The sequence below is a fragment of the Amphiura filiformis genome, unplaced genomic scaffold (genome assembly GCF_039555335.1).
Source record: "Amphiura filiformis unplaced genomic scaffold, Afil_fr2py scaffold_36, whole genome shotgun sequence".
NCBI classification, from domain to species: domain Eukaryota; kingdom Metazoa; phylum Echinodermata; class Ophiuroidea; order Amphilepidida; family Amphiuridae; genus Amphiura; species Amphiura filiformis.
The window spans coordinates 454,693-478,455 of NW_027305500.1; the positions used below are offsets into that span (position 1 = coordinate 454,693).

Sequence of the window (23,763 nt, forward strand, 5' to 3'; positions counted from 1 at the left end):
TTTTATTAACTTGTTTGATCTTTTACAGCAAAGCTATCCACAGTCTTGTACAACTGATCCTTGGTGACAATGATGTGTCGGTAGCATCCAATGTACAAGATGCATGGTCTCAGTATGGGATAGCAATCAAATTACTGGAGTCAACTCACAAAATAATTTTATTAACTTGTTTGATCTTTTACAGCAAAGCTATCCACAGTCTTGTACAACTGATCCTTGGTGACAATGATGTGTCGGTGGCATCCAATGTACAAGATGCATGGTCTCAGTATGGGATAGCAATTAAACTACTGGAGTCAACTCACAAAGTAAGAATTGAATTTGATATTATCATTTTGTAAATTAGTAAACAAAATATTAAATCTATTCATCTGGACTTCCTAATTTTAAGAAGGCAAAGGCACCTGTTTAGGACAAATGAACTTGTGGACCCATGATTGTGGCAGTTCTCATTTCCCCCTCATACACACACACACACACACAAAAGGAAAGAGAGTTCAAGAAAAGAAAGAAAAAAGAATGACGAAAAGTTCTTTGTAAAAGATGGAGGGAAGCACTGGGAACTACAAAGTAAATGGCCTGGGAAAGATCCCTGCTGACATCCCCTGATGCATAGACCAAGTAATGTAATTGAAGTGAGCCCTCAATACCAATTCCCTGAAAAGTGAAATGGTGTTTCAACAAATTGTCTGGTTTCTCAAAGCATGCAGATTTACAGTTTCGAAAAGGCTCAAAACGGTTGCAAGGGCATTATAGGCTTTATAGCTCTAAGTTGGGTTCCAAATGGCAATTTAGTAATGTTTAAATAACAGTTCAAATTGTTGACACAAATGTTTAACTAATTATTAAGTCACAAAACATTTTTATTTCAAAACGCTTTGTCATAAATGCTTCAGATTAACAATGTGACGTCATTCTAAAATATTAATATAGCAAATATCTGATGCAAAATGTTTTAAAAACTTTAAATAGAGTCATAAAACAGGTCAGCTGATTACATCAATATCATGCTTCTTACTTATTATCAAAAGTCGCGGCACCAGGATTTTTTTCGAGGGGGGGCGTGGCAACACATCGATGCAGCGGTACAGGCTCTGCCTTGTAATCGGTGGATTGCTAGTTGGAGCCCCTGCGGTGCCATTGTGTTGTGCACTTGAGCAAGGTGCTTTACCTTACTTGCCTCTCTCTACCCGGGGGTGAATTGGGGAGCTGTTATGAATATTGTCTATTGAGCACTGCCCAAATGTATGAGCATGCCTTGGGCATTGTATGGCAGCTGACATATTCTAACGACAGCAGAGTAAAGCACTTTGGTACATACGCACATGTATAAGGCGCTGTATACATTTATTTATTTATTATTTAAAGTAAATGGGGGAGGGGCTGACAGTGCAAAATCAGCAAATTGCCGCAAATTAGAAATTTTGAGTTTTTACTGGGGGAAGGATTTCTGTCTGGGCCCCCTCATGGCACCGTCACTGATTATCAACCTTAAAAATATGTCACAAAAAGTGGACCATTCTGACATTGTTGCTGTTTTGCAAGATACAATAATTTTTTTGGCAGTATTTTTTACTTTGATATAAAATTGGATCGGTTAATTGAGCCCATATTTATTGGTCGAGCTATGAGTTTTAAAATATTGGACGAGACGTAGTCTAGTCCAATATTTTACAACTCATAGCGAGACCAATAAATATTGGGCGTAAAGCATCCAATTTTATCATTATTATGTTTTGGATCCAATATTATCACAACTTGGATCCATCAAAACATAATAATGCAATGTATTGCACTCATGGAAAGACTGCATTGAAATAGGTCATTGTAGTTCAAAATTATTAGGAAGGAAATGCGATACTAGGTATTCCTTATGTTAACCTTCAATATCTAGAGTAGTATTAAAACATGTTGCTAAAATTATTTTAATAAGCATTGGGTTATTTGTAATGGCCTGAAGATAAGTTCAAACATAATCTTTAATAAAAATTCCCTTTAAAGGGAAAGCCAGCTTCAATGCAGAAGATGCCTTGTAATTAGTTTGGGTGGTGGCATTTTTAGGATCACTCTTTTTTATGATCCATCATGTTTCATGACAGTCCACCAAACCATCAATGATGAGAACATGCACACAGAAACAGCAAACCAAACAACTCCTATAACTTCCTGTCAATTAATTACTCCAAATTGTTCTGTCTTTTTGTCTTTTCTGACTTTTAGGCTACCCTTAGATCATTATTAATATAAAGAAATGCAGTTTTTAGTTAATTGGCTAAAAACTGCCATCCTACTTGCCTTATACATGCACATTAATTTTATATTAATTCGCAATTTATACTTAATATAGCACATTATAAAATGTATAAAGACTGATATTTTTCAATTATAATAGGCCAACATGTATATAAATTATACCCATATCAAAAATAGGCCCTGAAATTGTATCGAATTTTTCCCGTTGAAAAGACAAAACTGATGTTTAAGATATAAATTATTTCATAAATGACATTTTGAGTCATTTTTATCCATAAAACGATACAGATTATAGGATATTTTTACTTTGACTTTTACGTCCATAAAGGTTTTAATCATGTTATCAATACACTCACATCTCATGCTGTGCTGATCTCCAGGAGGTCTCACGAATGTAAATCTAAGAACGCCTGATAACAAGGATTCTATAATTTTCTTTCGTTGATATGCTGTGGAAACTATTATAGGCCTGGCATGAACTTTTAATGTCATATTTCCTTCAAACCATAACTTTTGAAATTCTCACTCGTTTTCATTCGTTGAAACGGCAAAACATACTTTCTTTTTCTTACAAATCCAATAACAGGTCTATTATATATTTTCACCATAAAAAGTTCCATAAAGTAATTCAAACCAATGCTAGTACCCGTAATCTCTTTAGCAAACAAAGACGATCTCCGAATTAGATCATAGCCAGCTAACGCTGGCGAAAATATAAATAGAAGGGGCGGCCTATCTGCTGGGTCCTAGCAGGACAAAGGTCAATGTAAGACATTTTAATGTCTTTCAGTGATCCTCGCATTTAATATTTAAAAATATATTAAAAATTTAATATTAAAAATATTAAATGCGAGGATTACTGAGAATATATGCCTGAGAAAATATGTAATAAATAAAGAAATGGAGCTCAGGCAAACTGGCACTATAATAAAGGAGAGAAAAAATCAGAACCGTTCGGATTCGAGACAGTGCGCACTTATGATTACATGTCTTTGAGTTCACCACCACGTGCCACAACAGCTCATGGCGGATTTGCTGGCTAATTAAACATGTAGGCCTAATGTTTTGATTTTATGTGGTATTTATAGTGAGCATTTCATTTGAATGAACACAGCTCTGGGACATAGCAGTACACAATCATATTTCAAAGGCAGGGCAAAAATACTGATCAAACCTGATCAATACTGATCTGAATTAAATTCCAACCAATCAGAATGAGTTGGATTTCTTACGTCTTACAGTGTTCATTCGAATGAAATCCTTAATTCAGTAGATTTTTGATATAACCTTCTATAATATTTTAGGATGATTTTAAGACTTTCGCAGGGGAATTTGAATATTCAAATTCATTGTGAAAGAGATAATATACAATTTTGGTTGAATTGTAATTTAGTTAGTCTTTGATATATTTATCAAAAGAGAGTGTTTTCTATTTTTGTACCCTGTGGAATCCAAATTTTGACATTTGACATTTTCCCCTATAATTCAAGTACTGTACATTGGAGATAGGTCAAACTATATTTTTTCTGAATCCTTATGATGAGAGGAATACCTTGGCATGGTCTTTAACAAGATTTAACCAATTTTAAAATTTCTCCCCTGCATAAGCAGCCATTTTGGATTTGTGCAAATTAGTCACTGTTCCTACTTGGATTTTACGGGACTGATATTTTTGTGTGAGCTTTTGTTAGATGGACAATGGACGCTTGTGAAATGGATTCTGTTGCAATTAGTGGTGGGTGATTTCATAATTTGACTGAGCTAATGGAGCTCTATGGGGGATTATTTAATGTCGGAAAAAACAACATTAATTAAAACTTTCTCTGTTGTCCTACAAACACAACAAATTTGATTGATTCCAATGTTAAAAGAAGTGTAAGTTAAGAAACACGTTCATATATAACAAACATCCAAAGTAAAATAAGATTTGAAAAAAAATTAACTAAATTCATTTTAAAAAATCAATATGGCTTTAAGTACAAATCTTGTATATGCAGACAGTGTACTTGGTGTAGTTTTGTTCAGCAGAGAATAAGGGAACATCTGGGAAATGTATTAGACTAATTCTTGGAAACCACCAATTCAGATTAAAGCTGGAGGAACTTCAGTTTGTCAAGCAATGGCAACATACAGCAAAACATAAATTGATTGGCATTCTAACATTAACCAGTGTTTAGCAGTACAGCCACTTCCCAACTCCATGGAAACAACATGTACATTGTATATGTATAGGAATTGTATTTTAACCCTTTGAACCCGACGAGTCGCCATAACGGCTCACGGTAACCTGTACCGTAGTCCCGACGAGCCGCTATAGAGGCTTATACCATGGTGTGGCAAAAACCTGAAGAGTCGCTAAAGCGGCTCACGTAACATCAATTGCGATATGTTTTGTTTATACATCGGAATACTTTGGCTATCTGGGAGACCGGGGTTCAGGGGTCGGAGACCTTTTCTTTTGGCGCGACGGGCAAAATGCTGAGGCGATTTTCGAGTGCATTAGGAAGCTCAGGGTTGGATGTACGGGACTACGTGGTAGGCCAGGGTTCAAAGGGTTAACTATATTTTGTTAACCCTAACCAAACCAAACATAAAAAAAACCTCAATTCACAAAGCATGTGCATGTGTCCGCGGGTATCCCATGTGATGTGATTGCGTCATCATGCGAACAGTCATATGGCCATGGAAAGCTTGGCCTGCCAAGCTAGACCCCCGTGGCAAGGTAGGCCCGCACCCGAGGGGTCGGTGATTCAAAACCGCACCCGAGAAACAATTTTTCTCTTCTTTCTTTCTTTCTTCCTTCTTTCCTTCCCCTCTTGCCAAAAACCAACTGGGGCGTTAGGGCTAACCACAGTATAATATTCAACATTGTGAGCATGTAAATAACTGTTTGCAGAAATGTGAACTTTACACTAAACAAAATGTAACAAACATTTGAACAAAGATGTTACCATGGTTACAAGTAAATCCTGTATTAACCTGAACCAGCTTATGTCAACTTTGTATAGCATAATGTTTAGGCCGGTTGCATTTAGTTACACAGTTAATTCTAGAATCTGTGGTTGAATTTGTTCAACATTTTTGTAGTTTCAGTTCTTGATTGAACCCGATGTTGAAATAGTCATCATTTCCAAAATAGCTGCAAGATGGGACCTATCCCTTCCTTTTCCGTCACACGATATCTTCAATTTTACACCTCATGTATAAATCGTCCTTAACATTTCTGACTAAAAACTGGTGCACTTTACAAGCAAGTTCAGTTTAAATCTGTTTGGTGTACATTGTATACCTTTAATTTCTGCTGTGACAGATTTTGTCCGCTCTAATGTGTCACACAATAATATGATCAACTCAGACCAAAGTTGGACATTTTGAAAGTGGTGTTACTACTACCATTACTATTAGTATTATATTTGCTCAGTACCTAATTAAAGCTTACTAATGTTGAAATCCCAAAGTCCCCTGGCATACTTGTTTACAGAGTTAATGAACTTTCCAATGTTGTGTTTCCAGGGCAAATGAATTTAGGCCAAAAATTTGCCCCAAATTATGGGATTTCTGTAATTTTTTGCTCTAACTGGGGAGTAGTCCAGGGGGCAAGTACCCCCATGCAAGCCCTCGCACCCCTACTACTGCACCAAATGCAAATCACACAACTGCATAATCAGTGGCGGTGCCGGAAGGGGGGGTCATGGGCGACAAATTCCCCCATAAACCCCTAATTACAAAAAATTTTGTAGCGCTGGCACTGTGCATATCTGTATACCGTGAATGCTGGTTATACAGCAGGGTTAAAGAACATGTTGTATTACTTTTAATACAAAAATGTTTCATGCGTAAATGGAAATAATTATGCTTGCACTGTCAAAACACATGTCAGTCATTTTCCTCAAAATGACCAAAGCATCAGTTGTGCAGCAACCATAACATTCATACACAACATGTATGTGTTTAATAACCAACCAGTATGACCAAGTACAAGCGTTCTCTCACCATCAGTATGTTATAGTAATAACCCAGGGAGCCACTCATATTGCAGGCGTGTGGCCGGGGGGGGGTGCTTTGGGGGCTTGGCAGGTGCCCAGGAGGGGGGGCGCTTTGGGGGCTTCAGCCCCCCCCCCCGGGCCTAAAAAAAAATTAAAGAGGGAGAAAGAGAGAGAGAAGGGAGAAGGAAGAGAGGGGGAGGGAGAGGGAGTGAGAGTGGCATAGCCAGGGGGGGCGTAGTACCCCCTAAAATCAAAAGGGGAGAAAAAAGCGCCCCAAAAGTGGATCCCGGTTTCTGGGCACGCCCCTGTATTGTGTTGTCATCCTCAAGCAGGCCCTCAAATTTTATACCTTAAACATTGACCTACCCACCTAATTGGGTTATTCCAGTTGAAATCCACATTTTGGCAATATCTTCCACAGGGGGACTCAGTATCTTTTTCAAATGTATGTCAGTCTATAATAACGAATTGATTAATTCGAATTAAACAATTCATTGATGTTAGCACTGGGTAGTAGCCATTACTGCCAGTAGACAGGAAGTCTAGAAAGTTGACCTCAACGCTGTAGGTGGTCTTCCTGTACTTTTGAATGGGACAGCAGTAACCTTGGGCATGTTTTAGACCAAAATTTTGGATTTTTCAGATTTTTTCTAAGTTTGTGAGAGCATAACAAGACTATCCGTCGATGGATTTTTATTTCCGTCGGTAGATATTTTTAAAATTAAGTTTTTCATAACATATTAAAAAGGCAGAGACCCCTGATGTATAATAAATTAGCTAGCTAGGTAAGTTTTGAGTAACCTTGATGAAAATTATCAAAAAAGTGCCTATTCAATTGTGTGGGTACGGTCCATCACCTGTCACTTGGTAGTCTTGTAACATGTCTAATGGTGCTGCCCATGGCCACTCGATGAATTGTTTAATTCGAATTAATCAATTCGATATTATAGACTGGGTCAGGGTTAATAATTTTGAAACCCATACCCCCCCTTTGGGCTAGTGTGCATTTTAAATAAATGGAATAGCCTGTTGGAAAATGGACCCTCTCCAGAGACCTGCCATAAAATGGCACATCTTGAAAATCACACTTTGACACCCTAAACTCGGACTTGTGTTGCATAAAGCACACCCTTTATTTACAAAATGCCCTGAAATTAGACCTTAATTGTGACAGTGCGGACCTCGAAGTTGTGAAAAAACTACCCTTCTGCTTGAGGATGACAACTTGTGTGTTTGAAGTGGTCCCCCCTGGGAGCAATAGTAGTACGCCCCCTAATGATTTTCACAGACAAGATAGAGATCAAAAGGCCATCATCACTTGTCATTAATTATTACACTTATTATTTTCTGACATTCACATGTACAAGCATATGATCAGGGATGCTGCATAGGCCTATAGTTTCAGGATGATGAATATGGGATAAGAGCTGATAAAAGGCAGACAGTATCAGTCTGTTCATGGGTGAGATTGCACTTTGGGTATTAATCAGGTCCCCGGGATCAGGTCCAATATCTCTATTGAGGGAAATCGTCGGCAAATTCAATTTCAGGGGGTGGCAAATATGATACTTTTAAAATGCATTCAGGTCATCAGGTCAAAGATGCCCGATCTTGCATTAATAGACAACAACAAAAAAACCACCTGTTTTACGCAGGGATGTTAGTTTTCAGGATTTTTACAGAATTCAGGTTGTTTTAGTGCAGATTTATGCAATTTCTTTTATTTTCAGGCTATTTGGGGGCTTTTTAGCCTGAATTTATGTGCTTTTTCCCTAATTTTCAGTGTTTTTTTTTTTTTTTTTTCAGGCTTACTTACATTTCCTGTTTACTTTTCAAGTAGAGTGTGTTGGTTGGGATTTTTTTTTTCATTTTTTTTTCTAGATGCTAAAATGGCCCAAAAATGGCTGATTTTGCATGATTTTAGTAAAAAGGAAATGCAAACTTCTCCCAGAATGCAAAATTTGGGTCTGTATTGATTATTTTACGCTTTTTATTTTTTTTTTTTGCCTTATGGGGAATTTTGGGCGTATTCAATCCAGACAAATCATTTTGCATCTTTAACAGACTGTAAATATTATTGTAATTCAGACGTTCTTTCAATTTCCTCTATAATCAAATGCAGCAAACCTTTGACGAGCGCGACTACCACGATGTTGCAAATTCGGAGCTAACAACGCGTACGGCGCACAGTTTATTCATAAATTTCCACTCTGCAACAGCAGATTGCCTCAGCAGCCAATCAGAGACAAGTGTGTCCAACGCAGTAAATACGTGATGTATACTTAAAATACGCGCTCGTCAAAGGTTTACTGCATTTGATTATAGTTGCAAAAGCATCGAAAGTCACATGGTCTAAAGGTGGTTGTGTATTATCTGAATAGACTGGGACTGAAGTTCAAATTAGATGCCCAGAGTTGATGGCTGCTAGCCAAATAGAGTAAGCTATGTGTCTCAATTTATTTTAGTGTTTCTGTACATGATCACATGAAATCAATTTTTCCTGTATTATAAGTAATAAGTAAAACAATGTCAAACTTGATGTCATGGTCAATGGTGCAATTAGAATCTACCAGTTTCCTTCATTGTGAGCTTCCTTATATTGATATAAGCCTATTTATCTGTGTCCTTTCTTTTTCTGCCGTGAAATAACATCAATTAATTTATTTAATTAATCGAGTCCTAAAGCTCAAGTCTGAGTCATTTGTGATTTGAGACTCGAGTCGAGTCATGAGTCTTAAAATGATGAGTCTGAGTCAAGTCGAGTGAGTTGAGTCATTACAAGTCTGATGTCCAAAACAAGCATATTTGGGTTGATCCTTCATGTAATTATTTCGTGTAAGCTAATCCTAACCCTAATCATAACCCTAACCTAATCATAACCCTAATCCTAACCCTAACCCTAATCATAACCCTAATCCTAACCCTAAACTAACCCTAACCCTAATTTTGTGTAAAATTACATGAAGGAATAATCCATATTTGGTACTAGATATAGATGTCAAATAATTGTACTGTCCTTCACATATGCACAAGGTTTTCAAATTTGATGATGGGAAGTAGTTCACTGGTTTCAGCCAGCAATGGCCAGGGGTTTCCTGTGTTCATAATGTTTTATGGTTCCATATACCACAGCTACGACTGGAATGAGTAATATCAGACATCATATGGTCCATCTACAATAATAGTAAACAATGTCAGGATATATGAGAGGATACTCATTCAAATTACACTGTATTGAAATGGGATCATTATGTGGTCGTAATCACAGTTTTGGATTGATGTTTACCATTATTAGATTTCCTTGAGAATTTTTCTGTGAGGTGCATCATCTATTCTGGAAGCTATTGTTTTGACCCAGGCAATAGCGGGGACTTGGCCTGGGATGTATGTAACAGCTCATTGGGTCCCCGCACTGCCGGGACTCACACAGGGATGTAATGCATCTTGAAAGGGCCGGGGATCCACCCAGGACATTATAAAAGAGTACTCTCAACTGTGCAGGGTCGTAAACGGGGAAAACACTAATCTGCTCTGTCCGGACCAGGGTAATCCAGGGTTTTATATACTATGATTTGAGAATTCATGTACGTTTCGTGATCATTCTGGTGGGTGCACCAGGATAGGGGGCAGGGACGTGCCCGAGGATGTACAAGAAAATATTGCCCCACCCCGCCGGGACTTTTAACCAGGACTGTCACATGTTTGCAACAGTTTCCAAAATGACGTCCACCGCTAGCCCCTGGGGCAGGGGCTGCAACTGACAGCAGCATAATACATAGTTGTGATATAGGCCCTATGTGGTAATAGTATCATTTTGTTTCTGGCTGCACTTTGGGCTGAAATGGGTCACTTCATTGACCTCTTCTTAACTACCATCCCCTGCTGATAGCTATCATCATCAACATTGGTTATTATCATTAGTGACAGTGAACCTACATTGGGGTTAATTGCCAGAATGTTGCCACTAAAGGTGCAGCAAACACCACATCAAAGTGGCGGCAAATGGCACTCAAGTAGCCCAAATACCAGTCAAAGGTACCCAAAATTTGAAAGTGGCCCAATTGGGTGGACAATAGGTGCTTTCACTTAGAGCTCAAACATGCTCATCTATAGTTCTTTAATCCAACCAGGGAAGTGCCACCGCACTTCACTGATCCAACAGACTTCCACATGAATAGAATGACATTTGAGTATGTTGGGTACAAAAACTCAAACTCAGCATTTTGAGGTCAACTTTTGAGCTATGCTTGTTGAATGGAGATTATTGAACTTGGCCTTAAATATGAGATAGTTTGCTCATTGTGCATTTGGCAACTCTGCTCTGCAATATGGAATGATCATTTACTAGTATCATCAATGTGTGGCTATATTAATAGTACAATACACCTCCTATGGAAGATAGGAGCTTAATCTCCCACACAGGGAATGTGAATTTCAAATGGGGTTACCTGAATGGGTGATGCCATTTGAAATCTATAGGCCTACCCTTTGTGTGGGAAATTAAGATCCATGTTTTTTATAAGGGGTGTATGGATTTCAACTGGAATAGCCCAATGTTCTCACCCATTATGAACTTGATTGGACTAAACAGGGTAGTACATTACCTCATATAATAAAAATTCCCTTTAAAAGGGAAGGCCAGCCTCAATGCAGAAGAGGTCTTGTAAATAGTTTGGGTCACCGTGAAAGGCAATTTTTAGGATCACGCTTACATCCATGTTACATGACAGTTCACCAAACCATCAATGGTGAGAACATGCACACTGAAACAGCAAAAAACATTAACTCCTATAACTCCTGTCAACTCTTTAATTCATTACTAGTAATTCATAGGGAGCACGGTGGCCGAGCGGAACGGGCTAGGACTCATAATCGTAAGGTTGCGGGTTCGAGCCCCGGTGACGCCATCGTGTTGTGCCCTTGAGTAAGGCACTTTATCTCGATTACTCCTCTCCACCCAGATGTGAAATGGGGAGCTGTTATGAATACTGTCCTTTGAGCGCCGCCCAAAGGTATGAGCATGCCTTGGTCATTGTATGGCAGCTGACATATTCTAATGACGGCGGAATAAATGTAAAGCGCTTTGGTACATGTTCACATGTGAAAGGCGCTGTATAAATACCAACATTTATTTATTTATTTATTACTCCAAATTGTTCTGTATTTTTGTCTTTACTGCTTTTTACCCATGCTTATTATTAAAATCAAGAAATACACTGCAGTTGTTAGTTAATTCGCTATGTTAACTCAACTTACATGCACATTATATTTTAAAGTGATTTTATATTATTTCGCAATGTATAGTTTACTATAAAGTAGATAGTGGCAAGCACATGATAAAGGACTGATCATTCACTACAATCTTCACTTTTAAACTGTATTTTTTGAATGTGTTGATTGTTAGTCCGAAACTCCTGCAAAGCTATGGACATGGCATCTTACCTACTCCATTCTGTAATAGTCTGCATTGTGTGTTTTCTCAGTCTTCAATCATTTTGTTGAATGTTATTTTATGAATCAAATAAAAAAGATAGAAATTAGCCTCACTTAAGTTATGTGTCATTTTACAGTATTTATAATTCATAAAGTAAGACAATAATTTATTTATTTTCTATAAGTGCATGTCAAAATGTGGGATATATTGTTCAATATTATAGCTAGCCCCTAAAAACTTTATTTTCAATCGGATTTTTCCCGTTGAAAAGACAAAACTGATGTTAAAGATAGCAATAATATCATCAATAACATTTTGAGTCAATTTTATCCATAAAACGATACAGGATAGGATAGATAATTACTTTGACTTCAATGTGGTCCATATAATGAAGATTTTTATTCTACAACATTATTAGATCTGTTATCAACATATCAATTATGCACTCACAGGCAACCAAACATGCTATGCTCAGTAGTCCACTGATATGACCTCGTGATCATTCCCCCGCTTTGACCATGTCATTTTTTTGATATGCTGATTGCTGAACAAGTTTATGTTTATATGTGTAGGCCTAACCTATGATAACTTTTTAAGTCGTAATTATTTCAATCATATATTCGTCAATACTCAATCGTTTTCGTTAGATTGAAACGGCAAAACATACTTTCTTTTTCCTTGCAAATCTAATTAGCAGACATCAAAAACATTTCCACCACGAGAAGTAAAAAAAAAAATTCATACCAATAGAAGAAGGCTATAATCTTAGCTAATCTTTAGTGTACACAAACCCCATCTCAGAATTAGGTACCAGCCCTATGGGCTGGCGAAAAGATGACCATGCTAGAATGTTAGTTAGGTCTAAAAAATGTTTGTATTGCCCTTTTTCTACAGACCCAAAAATCTGAAAAAAATATTAACGGACTTAAACAAACCTTACAAATTATTGTTTACCAATACCATCATATTTTGTGATCTTGCATTCTTTAATATTAAATAAAAATATGAAAGCTATACGACACGGTTTCAGATTTGAAGCAGGTTTGACTGCCAAAAATGGCAAAATATAAAGTTTCAAAAAATATTGTTTTAAATATGTTTTCTAGACTGAAATTGTGTGCAGAATTCATTTCTGAAGTCAGAAATGCACAATCTGTCATTGTTTTCCTGATATGAGCATTACAGTAGAGGCATATGCTTTTGACGGAAATAAAAATATGAGATCCATAAGTGACAACATCATCACAACATATTTGAACTCTATTGGCACACTTATAAAGGCTCTGCAAGGCTCACATCATGTTGTAGTGCAAGTCTGACATCTGATTGGTGCACACACATTGAATATAGGTCACATGATTGCGCAATATTACAGGTACTAATTGTTCCCGATTTTGCTCAAAATGGGGTGGCGAAATCAATTTGTTAAAAAATTAGAACTCAAAAATATGCATTTTAGCACAAGTTTGGTACTATATCCCTGTAGTACTGTATCATGGGAATAACTGATTAGTTTTTTTAACTTTTTGCCCTCATATTTTTTTTTTTTTTTTTACGATTTTTCAAATGCCAAATTTTACGTAATTTACAGATGTCACAAATTGTTAAAAAATTAGAAAAGAAAATTGAGAAGGAATGGAAAGATATTAATGTTATACCCAAGTAGGAACTTATACTGTGCATAACTGATTAGTTTTTCAAGCCTATAGCTCTTGTAGTTTTCTTGTAATCCCAATTTTTATAAATGGCGGGAATTTTTACACACATCAAAAAGGGGTAGGGGAAACATTCTTACATTTTGCAAGTTTTTCCCTTAGTTAAAATGAACAAAGTTAGGTATCAAATGAAAGCCCATTCAATACTGCATAGACTGGTAGGTCAACCATCACTGTAGCACCTTCCTATCAAGAGTTATGATTTTTCAAATAAATTTTTTGCGAAAACAGCTTATTTTGGCATGTCAATTGTCACGAGGCATGTCATATTTGAATGATTCTGGCACGCAAATGATTAAGTCAATCACAAAACAAATACCTGAATCCATCAAATAGTACCCTCAGTTGATATGTTAACATTTTAAAGGGCCATATCTATGTATATTGTAGACTCTATGAGTATACAAAGTTGGCATGTGAAAATTTTTGTCACCCAAAAGTGCATTTTTCGGGCAAAATCGGCCACAAATCAACATTTTGTAGCAAAAGCGATGTACGATGCACGCGCTTTTGACAAAGAAATCATGTTCTACAAACAATTTTACCCTAGAAAAGACACCTTAGAAATTAAACATAGCTATTTTCACTCTGGAGTGAATTTTTACACACTTTGGCAGTGAAACCTGCTTCAAATCTGAGACCATGTCATACCAATCCTGACTTTGGAAGGGCAATACAAGCTCTGTTTAGGCCTTCTGCTATTTTTGGCAGGTATGGATCAAGGACTGCAACAGCACACAACAAAACTACTCTCATCATGGCCAGGGGTAGCATTAAGGCCCGAAAGTTGGGGGTTGTTTTCCCGCGTTTTTCACTCCCAAGCTTGTAGAAAATCCAAATACATGGGGTGAAAATTAAATCTTGGTGGTGAAAAATATTTCGCAGTGTAATCAGGGGTAGGAGTAAGGTCCAAAAGTAGAGTGTCAGAGTTCACCCCCGAGCTTGCACATTCCCAATATATGGAGGGTGAAAAATTTATATTTTTTTAATTTAGGGGGTCATTCACCCCCAATCGGGGGTTAACGCTACCCCTGATCATGGCTTGCATGCCCTTGCATGAACTTGACACATAATTATTTGAAGCACTATAATATTTGGTGAACTTGAAGCTTGATTGGACTGTCTGAAGAATGGGGTATCAACCCTTTTCCTTTACTACTGAAGGTGACAACCAGCCCCAGGGGGCACTCAACTTTTTTGTAGGGGAGCGTGTGCAGTGGAGCACTGAACTTTGGACCCCGGGACTTTGGGAACAAAGAACTTATTTTTCAACATTTTAGGGGTCTAGTGAAGCTTAAATAAAAATTCCTTTAAAAGGAATAGGGCGAGCCAATGAATTGTCAAGATAAAGGTGTAGTTCCATATTGATAAGTCCAAGTAAAATAAAAAACATGTTTCACGTCCAGGTTTTTGAAAAAAAGGAGGAGGAGGGGCCTTTGTATTTTGTATCGCAGAATCGATGTAAATACCCATATTTAAAGCTATTTTAGCGGGGACAATAATGCCTGCAAAAAGGAGAAGGCCTCTTTTTATTTGTTGTTCTGAGGGGTAGGCCCCTCTAATGATCTCAAAACCTTCCAAATTGTTTCTTGTATATTGGGAAGGCTATAGAAAGCATCTCAACTTCCTAGACATAATTTTTAAAAAGTTATAACTGAATTTCAAAATATAAAAATATAATTGAAGAAACCTCCAATAATGAAGCGGAGGGGCGTGAAACATGTTTATTTTTTTATTTAGCCTAATGCAAGAGTACTTCGATTTTCACTTGTCATCATTAGCAGAGGAGTGAAATTTTGATTGAAAGAATTAAACTAAGGGACGCACCATTTGATACTGAGGGGGGGGGGTAAGAAGTTGAGGTCGGGGAAAGAATTTTTTGTCGCTGCCAAAGGCGGCGATTGTTTTTTTCGCCGCCGAAGGCATCAATTTTTTTTTTAATATCATGCATTTATACACAGTTAGGTAGGGAAGGGTTTTTTTAGAGTTGGTGGGGAAAGTTTTTGTTTGCTCATGTAGTGGGTGAAGTTTTTTGTTTTTTTTCAAAAACTTCCTACCCCCACCCTGAGAATCTAATGGTGCGTCCCTAAGAAGGTTGTGTTGGAAGTTATACAAATGACGAAGAGACCAAGGAGAGCAATCAAATTAGGACAACAAAATAAAAAAAATAAAAAAACCCTACACCATAGGACTGTACGGTACAGGCTACTTTTTAGTAACCCAGCTTTGTAGGACTACACAACAAAATAGCCCTCCACCATAGGACTTTGCGGTAAAATATTTAGAGGAGTATGCCAAATAAACAATGAATCACCACTCATGACTCGAGGTCAAAACCATTATGTAAATAAGATAATGGCCACTAAAATGGCCCACAGACATGAGTTCATTATTATGTAAATGAGATGTCATTGTTCAGTGTTTGCATGCGATCTCAAAAAGGGACATGTTGACGTACATAACTTAATTGACTGTGCGGTTATAGTCTCATTAACAGATTTTATACGCTATAGTTGAACAGCAAGCACATACAAGCAAGTATTTTGCCAGTATTAATAAAACTATAATGAGGCTATTAATGTAGCCCAACTGTATGTAAAATCTGGCAATACCGCTCAGTCTGAGAGAAATGAAAAATATCTGTTGCAATTTTCTGATTTGCATAAAAGAAATGCTAGTTCATGGAAGTTGTAAAACAATTATTTCTTTTAATACAAACATATTGCTTGGTAAGACAACTTTATAGCACTGTTTGAATATCAACATGAAGTAGTAATGACAAATTTAAATGGACACTATCGCCTCTGTAGTTTCCTGATTACATAGACAGCACGAATATTTCATTTTTATTCTGAAACGCCGTGAAGAAGTAAGTAGTACAAAACCCAGCGCAATATGGGTCGAAAATCGCTTCGCGATTTTCGCCCAAAAAATCCAAATTTTAGTTAAAGAGCTATAGTTGTCACAGTTTGAGGCCAAAGAACTGGTCTGGAGCATGATTGAAATGTGGGTCTTAAGGAACTGCTGGAGAGCCTGAAAAGGGGACCCTTGACCACGTCCACCACACATGCATAAATTTATACCACCTTTACAAATGAGTTTTCCCATAGATTTTACCCTGCCATAATGCTATAAAACCATAAAATCTATGATAAAACATAACAAATTTCTCAAAAAGTGGGGCGGCTGCCCGGCTTGCTACAGCCCTGAGCTGAGTTAAGTGTTGGTTATTTTTGACAGATATGGATCAAGGACTGAAACCAAGCAAAACTTTTCCCATGACTTGACCTTAACATGATCTTGACACACATATTTGAAGTGCTATGTTTGTTTATTTTGACTGGTTTTACATCACCACCACATCACCTTGCCTGCACTCAATCAAAGTATTGTCAATGTCAAGTCTCTTTCCTGAAATAACAACCTACATGAACTTGAACAGCTCAGCACTATCTAAAAATAGGCCAATTGGCTTTACAGCTTGTTCAGGGGCAAGGCCGAATGGAGGATTTTTTTTTTGGAGTGGAGATTTTGATAAAGTGGACCTTTTTTACAGGGGGCGGGGGCAAATTTATGAAAAATGGATATTCTTCCTAAACTTTTTTGACCTGATGCAAGTTTTAAGCTTACTCACACGATATTGCATGGACATTTTTTGCATTTTTGACCATTTTTCATTGATTTATTTATAGGGGGTATTTAATACAAACAATACAGTATTATGATTTCATCTAAACAGGCAATTCATTTCACTCCGGAACTATTCTGTTTATCACAAACTGTCAAAACAGCGCATAGTACACTTGAAACATCACTGGCTAATAGCTGCTAATGGACTTGGGTAATTCAAAACTTCCAATAAGGAGTACAGACTATCAGAAAAAGACAATTTCATCTGTCTAAATGTAAGATAAATAAAAGTGTTTTATTTCCCCTTGATTGTGCCTATTATTAGCATTCAATTTAGCCTTGACATTGACAAGATATAAAATCTCTGTATAACTCCATCCTAGAACATTGTATAAACTGTTGGTTAATTTTTTCTGCTAGGCCTTAGAACATGTAGAAGTATGTTCTCTATGCTTTGATTGATCACACGGCAAGTTTTCAGTGCCAAGTAATTGGGCAGATTTTACAGCATCAAACCATGGCAAGAGTTTTTAATTATAAAAAAAAAAGTAGCCCAATGTACTAGAGAGTCCTAGATGCTATTTGTCAATTTCCAAACTTTAATACAGCATCTGCAAGATGTAGATTTTTGTGAACTTTCTTTGACTTGTAGCAAACCATACAACTAGGGGTTGCTCTGTTAAAAGTTCAGAGTCTTCTTTTTCAGACTGGCACTAGGAGCAATCATTTATCTAATAAACCATGGAAATGGCAAAGCATGAAAATAATTGTAATCTAATCAAGATGAAATCTGACATGAATAGTTCAATTTGACCACTAAAATTGATCCCATGGATCCCTCTTCATGGGATGGGGAATTCTGTTAGCTCAAGAGCCTTGTCCGGTGGCAACTTCCCAATGAAAATGAACTCTCATGCAATAAAAATGAAGGATCACTTTAATATTGTGTCATCTACAGATGATAGCACATATACCTAAAGCTATAATGTGTGATCTGCATAAAGAATAGATTCCTATTTAAATGTTAGTTTTCCCTGATCACAATATCTCCTTTTAATTCTGAGCCAAACAAATGAGGTAAAACTAAGAAAATTGCAATTTTATTCCAGCTCCTACAATGTGTGTATTAACTCGCCGATCGTATTATTATCATGAATATTGGCGGAGCTTCACGCAGCTGGGATGTACAACAAACAAAATGTAAGACTGATAGCGATATACACACAGTTTATATGTCACTGATTCAATGATGCAATGATAAACAGGCACAGGATGTGTTTAGCTGTCACTCGATCGGTGAACACTGAATAAAAACGGAGATCTCTGGATTTATTATAAAAACTAAAATTTTGCTGTAATTAAAGCACTTCAGGCTTAGTTTAGTACATCATTGGGCATTTAGAATCATACAAAAAGTAGAAATTCAAGAAAAATTGAGGGTGTCGCTGCAGAGCAAGTCACACATGGCTTTATAATACTTATCAGTGTACCCATCCCAGTCAGCCCATCTATGGTACGGCAAATAGAGGCACCCCTTGAAATTGACTTCTCCTATACCCCCCTAAAAAAAATCCAAAAAAAGATACTGCCACTTGGTGAGTCATTAATGAGGCGTCTGTTTTCACTTCAGTCTCAAATTTGACAACATGCTATGATAATCACAAGCAATTACAACATCATCTGACTCCGTTTCTGACCTGCAAAGCCCTCAAAAAGCGACCAAGCGGGGTATGGTCACCCATGCGAACCCATGTGTGCGCTGAAGGTGCCAGTAGTAATTTGTTAATGCTGGTGAATGCATTAAAGATTCCATGGGAGATGTATAGCTATTAAAGTCAAGTGCTTTTCAATCATGTTTTTCTCCTTAGCATGTTTTTTGTTAAATTCGAAAAAATAGGTTACTTTTGTAGAATTAATAATTTATGCTTAAGTGACTTTTATTAATTTAAAAAAAAAGAAATTTGATGTAACATCTTGCATTGATTTGCTTTGTAATGATACGCTTCATTGGGTGATATTCTGTGTGAGTTCAATTAAGTTTACCAAATTAATGTAGTGTTTAATAGCTACTATTCCCTGTGGGAAGAATATGGGTTAAATATGTTTTTATCATAACATTTTTTTATACAAATGTGTTTTCATGGTTATGGTTTAGCACTGAAGGATCATGATCGCATGACTATGATCATGATCATGGGCGTGTGCAGGATTTGTTACTGCGGGGGGCTGAATCTAAACTTGCGTCGGCTTATGCCGACGTAGGTGTCTGAGGGGATGTTCCCCCTCAGAAGTGAGAAAATTTTGCAAAATGAAGGACCAATTGAAACCATTTGGTGGACTATTTTGGTATTATTATTGTGCACAATTTGAGTTTGAAAAAGCCGAAAATTGGTGAAAAGAAGCTATTAAAAAGCCATTCGTGGACAAGTTCTCACTATTATTAACTGTATAAATTATTACTGTAAACATTAAGTGTCGCGTGTCCAAAGTAGAAACAAAAAAGGCGAAAGCCGGGGGTGTCTGCCCCCTCAGAAGTGAGAAACTTTTGCAAACTGAAGGCCCAATTGAAGCCATTTGGTGGACCATTCTGGCACTATTAGTGTACAATTTTAGTTTGAAAAATCTGAAAATGGGTTAAATGAAGGCCCAAATTGAAGCCATTCGTGGACAAATTTTCACTATTATTGTATAAATTATTGCTTTTAGTGTTGGGTGAAGCGAAAAGGGGAATTTGTTTATCATACACACTGTGTATTAACACAGGGGAGTGTTTTTGGAGAATATTTTGTTAAAATTTTGCCCACATCATTGAAAACCCAGCTCTGTTTTTGCCAAAATCGGTTGATTTGGACTAGACATTTTTGGAAAAAAAAATCAAAATACATTCAATATAAGTTTCCAAAAAGTCCGCAGAAAAATTAGAAAGTGTCTACTCTATAATAAATCACATCGATCATACAGGCCTACATATGCACAATTTTTGGATCGTGGGTTTAGGAAGATTTTCAACACTGGCAGGCCAAGTGTTTGCGGCAGTCCACGGGGCTGGCCCCCTGACGGGGCCCCCTTATGTAAGAAAATTTTGTATTTGGTGAACTAAAAATGCATAATTTCAGGCCCTCTTTTAGTCTAAATTCACCAAATTATCAAGAAAAAAAGGGTATAGGGAGGTGCAGGGCAAAAGGATACTCCAGCCCCCCGCCAACCCCACTTAAAATGTTGGGGCATATCTCCTCCATTCCCCTGGATTACCTACGTCTATTCTGACGTATCATAGGCCTGCAATATGGCGGCATACCGGGTACTCTAAATCCATTAAGCGGGGAAGGGGGGGCTCAAATATCGTTATTATCATTGGCTTTCTTTGTTTCCTTTTCCTTTACTTCTTCCTTTCTTTCCTTTTCTTTCTTCCTTTCTTTCTTTTCTTTTCTTTCTTCCTTTCTTTCTCCTCTTCTTTTTTTTCGGGGTCCGTGCGTGCGGGGCTGAAGCCCCCAAAGCTCCCCCTGGACACGCTAGTGATGATGATATACTTTAGAGAGGTTAATAACTGCGCATCGGTTATTTGGAGGGCATTGTGAAAAATCTAAACATTTTGCCTTTGGAACCAGGAATATCCCGACGCCCCAAGGGATATTCGGAGGTCCAAAGCAAAATGATTAGATTTTTCAATGCCCCACATAACAATGCAAAGTTGTCAACCTCATTCATAACCATCACTTTCATCTCTTCACTTTATAAAATAACACAAATTTTTCTTCAAAAGTTTGTAAGAGGGGAGGGGACTTCAATATGAAATGGATATAGGTGTAGAGCTGGCACTTTCACAGTAAGGGACATTCAGTGAGAGCAAAATGTAAAAAATATGGGGTCATGGGGTGAGAGCATGATTTTTGGCATTCGGTGAGAGCAAAATGTAAAAAAATATGGGGTCATTGGGTGAGAACATGACCTTTTTTTTAAATGGAACCTTTGGGTGAGAGCTGAAACAGCGCCACAGAAACCTTGAACATCATGAATAATTCATTTTCTAGTTCTAAATGAGGGCACGGTGACTCAGTGGTTACGGCCTTGGACTCATAATTTGAGAGCTTGCTTGACGTGCGTGGGTTCGAGTCCCCGCCCGCCACCGTGTTGCGCCCTTGGGCAAGGTGCTTTGTCTCGCTTGCCTCACCCCACCCAGGTGCAATGGGAAGCTGTTAGGAGTAGTCACAGTCATTGTACTGATGAACCCTGCGCCATTTGTAGGCAGCAAACGTGGTTCCGACATATTCCAATAACGGCGGAATAAATGTAAAGCGCTTTGAGGCTGTTTAGGGCATAAAGCGCTATATAAATATTTACATTTTTTATTTTATTTAAATGCTTCAAGTTTCTTTGTTTGTTCAAAATAAGTAACAAAATCAGTGATAATAAAAGTTGCTGTTGAAATTGAAAAATAAGGGTCTTTGGGTGACAGATCAAATAAAAAACTACCCCCCCCCATCCATGCCTGACTGTAGCAAGTTTGACAAATTTGGGGCGGCCATCAAATGTGGCATAGCCAAAATACAAATACGCATTAAAATAGCGCTGTAAAAAAAAACAAATTTCTTAAAAAGTGGGGCCGCCATGGCCTCCCCAACCGCTCTGCTTGCTACGGCCTAGACTTCTCTGTAGTCCACTTGCCCATTTTGCATACTCTGGCTATTACATTTAAGCATAAAACTCTGATTTATATTGATTTGTGTGCAACTGATAGATTTTCACATCTGTCTGATCTTTTCAGTCACCGCACTCCCTCTGTTTGTTAGCTTCCCAAGTGGACTACTGACTTTGCCTTGCGGTTAAGATTTTTAACATGTGACTCTATGGAGAACTAAAATTGGCCATGATGTAATGCATCTTTAAATGGATCTGCCTTGTGATTGGTCGCCCATATCTCGCTATGGTTTAAATCTTCCGGGCCCGCGCCATTACCATTAACTACACCGCATACACAACTATCTGTGGTATTTGTATGCTTTTGTGTTGACGCCAAAGTTAATCTCTCATCAAACATCTAGCGCGTCTTGTACTATACATGCTTAATACTTGTGGTTAATGGACTAATAAACAAGTATGCTTGACAGTGCGTTTTTAGAGAGCAAAGTCCAGGGGGTAAAGTTCTGCTTAAAATTCAAAGTCCATAGTCGAATTTTCGGGGTTGGCTATCAATAAACTGGTAGATTCCAAATCAGAATTGTTCAGTATTAAAGTGAGCATTATAATTATGCAAGATAGTGTTACATTCAATTACTTTTATTGTCACTAATCGTCTGATATTTTAAACTCTTTATGACCATTTTACTATTGAATACTTTAATTTTAATAAACATCAGTACAATTTTGATTTCAACGAAATGGGTTCATCATGACTAATAATAACATATTTTTAATAAAATTCAACTATGGCATAGTCTAGCTACGGCCATGCTTTTGATCAGTTTTACACTTAACTTCTTGTAAATATTCCGAGGCTAACATGTGAAAGGCAATAAAAGTCAGAGGTACTGTCCTAGTCTGGGGGTACAAAGTAATAGGTCATCAAGATCAGTAGCAGCCAGAAATATAGTTACGTGTCAAAATTATACTAAAATATTATTAGTCACACACATCTATTAGTATGAAAAATAAAGGAACTTAACGCAAATGACTCTATTAAAAGTGGGGCAGCAGCTATGACAGCCGAATGCAACCCCCATAGCCCTGAGGTATTTCTCAAAGTTTTAGGTTCCACCCTTTTGCAACCCAAATCGGTACCATAAATATAGTCATTGCAGTGACAAATTTTAGGCCATGCAAAGTTGATTTTGAGATTCTTATCACATTTGCTTGGGTTATTAAAGGATGAGATCTGCATGCAAATGCCCAAGCCCCGGGTTTAAAAAGCCTGAAAAAGCAGCCTATAAGCTCCTATATTCAGATTGGGCACATTGCTGCCACTAATCTTCCCTTAACCCTAACCCAACTAGGACTCACTAAAGCTCACTATTAAAACCACTCTGTGTGCATGCATTCCACGGACTTGATGACGCGCAATCAGACCAAGTCATATATACCCAGGGCCAACGTCACCTGTGTAGCTACATGCTGGGGATCTTCTGCGTGGCATGCGAGGGGTCCGAGGATCCATTCCCGGGGTGCCAAGTGACTTTCTTCTTCATCTTCTCTCCTTTTTCGTTCCTTCTTTCCCTTCCGATAGCACAAAAACCATGGGTAAGGTTGGGGTTAAAGGTTTCATTTTGAAACCATGAGTGTCAATCCTGGGGGCAGGAGGGAGGGGGTGTGATTGGGGGACATCGCCCCACTATTTGACAAATGAGCCATTGTTTGCTCTTTCCAGCCATTCTTTGATAATTTGGACCAAATACCCCCTTCTCATTTTTATAGATAGATAGATTTATTATTGTCCCCTTATTGGCCATATTGTAACTGAGGCCCTCGATCAAGTTTTTAAGACTGATTGATGCGCAAGTTAAAAAAAAAAAAACCTTTTTCAGTCTTAAAAGACTGATTTATGCCACTAAAACATGAGACAAGGGAATGATACCAGTTTCATTATTTTTATGTAATATACAATAACCCTAAATGAAAATGGTAAAGCTCACATCGGAAGATTTGTTTGTGGCACATTATATTCCTATATTGAATTCACCTTTTTCAGGAAAATTGAATTTTTATTCAAAATAAGTAACAATTTTAATTTACACAAATTTGAGAAAAACCC

The 23,763-nt window shown here is 37.5% G+C and overlaps 1 protein-coding gene across 1 annotated transcript in view; it reads left to right on the top strand.

Annotated features, from left to right (window-relative positions):
* The window catches only part of LOC140143998 (testis-expressed protein 11-like), a 100,914-nt gene that overhangs the window by 64,988 nt on the left and 12,163 nt on the right, over positions 1-23,763 (top strand). The window contains 1 exon segment of the mRNA XM_072165827.1: positions 185-308. Within this exon segment, the coding sequence (XP_072021928.1) occupies positions 185-308 (124 nt within the window).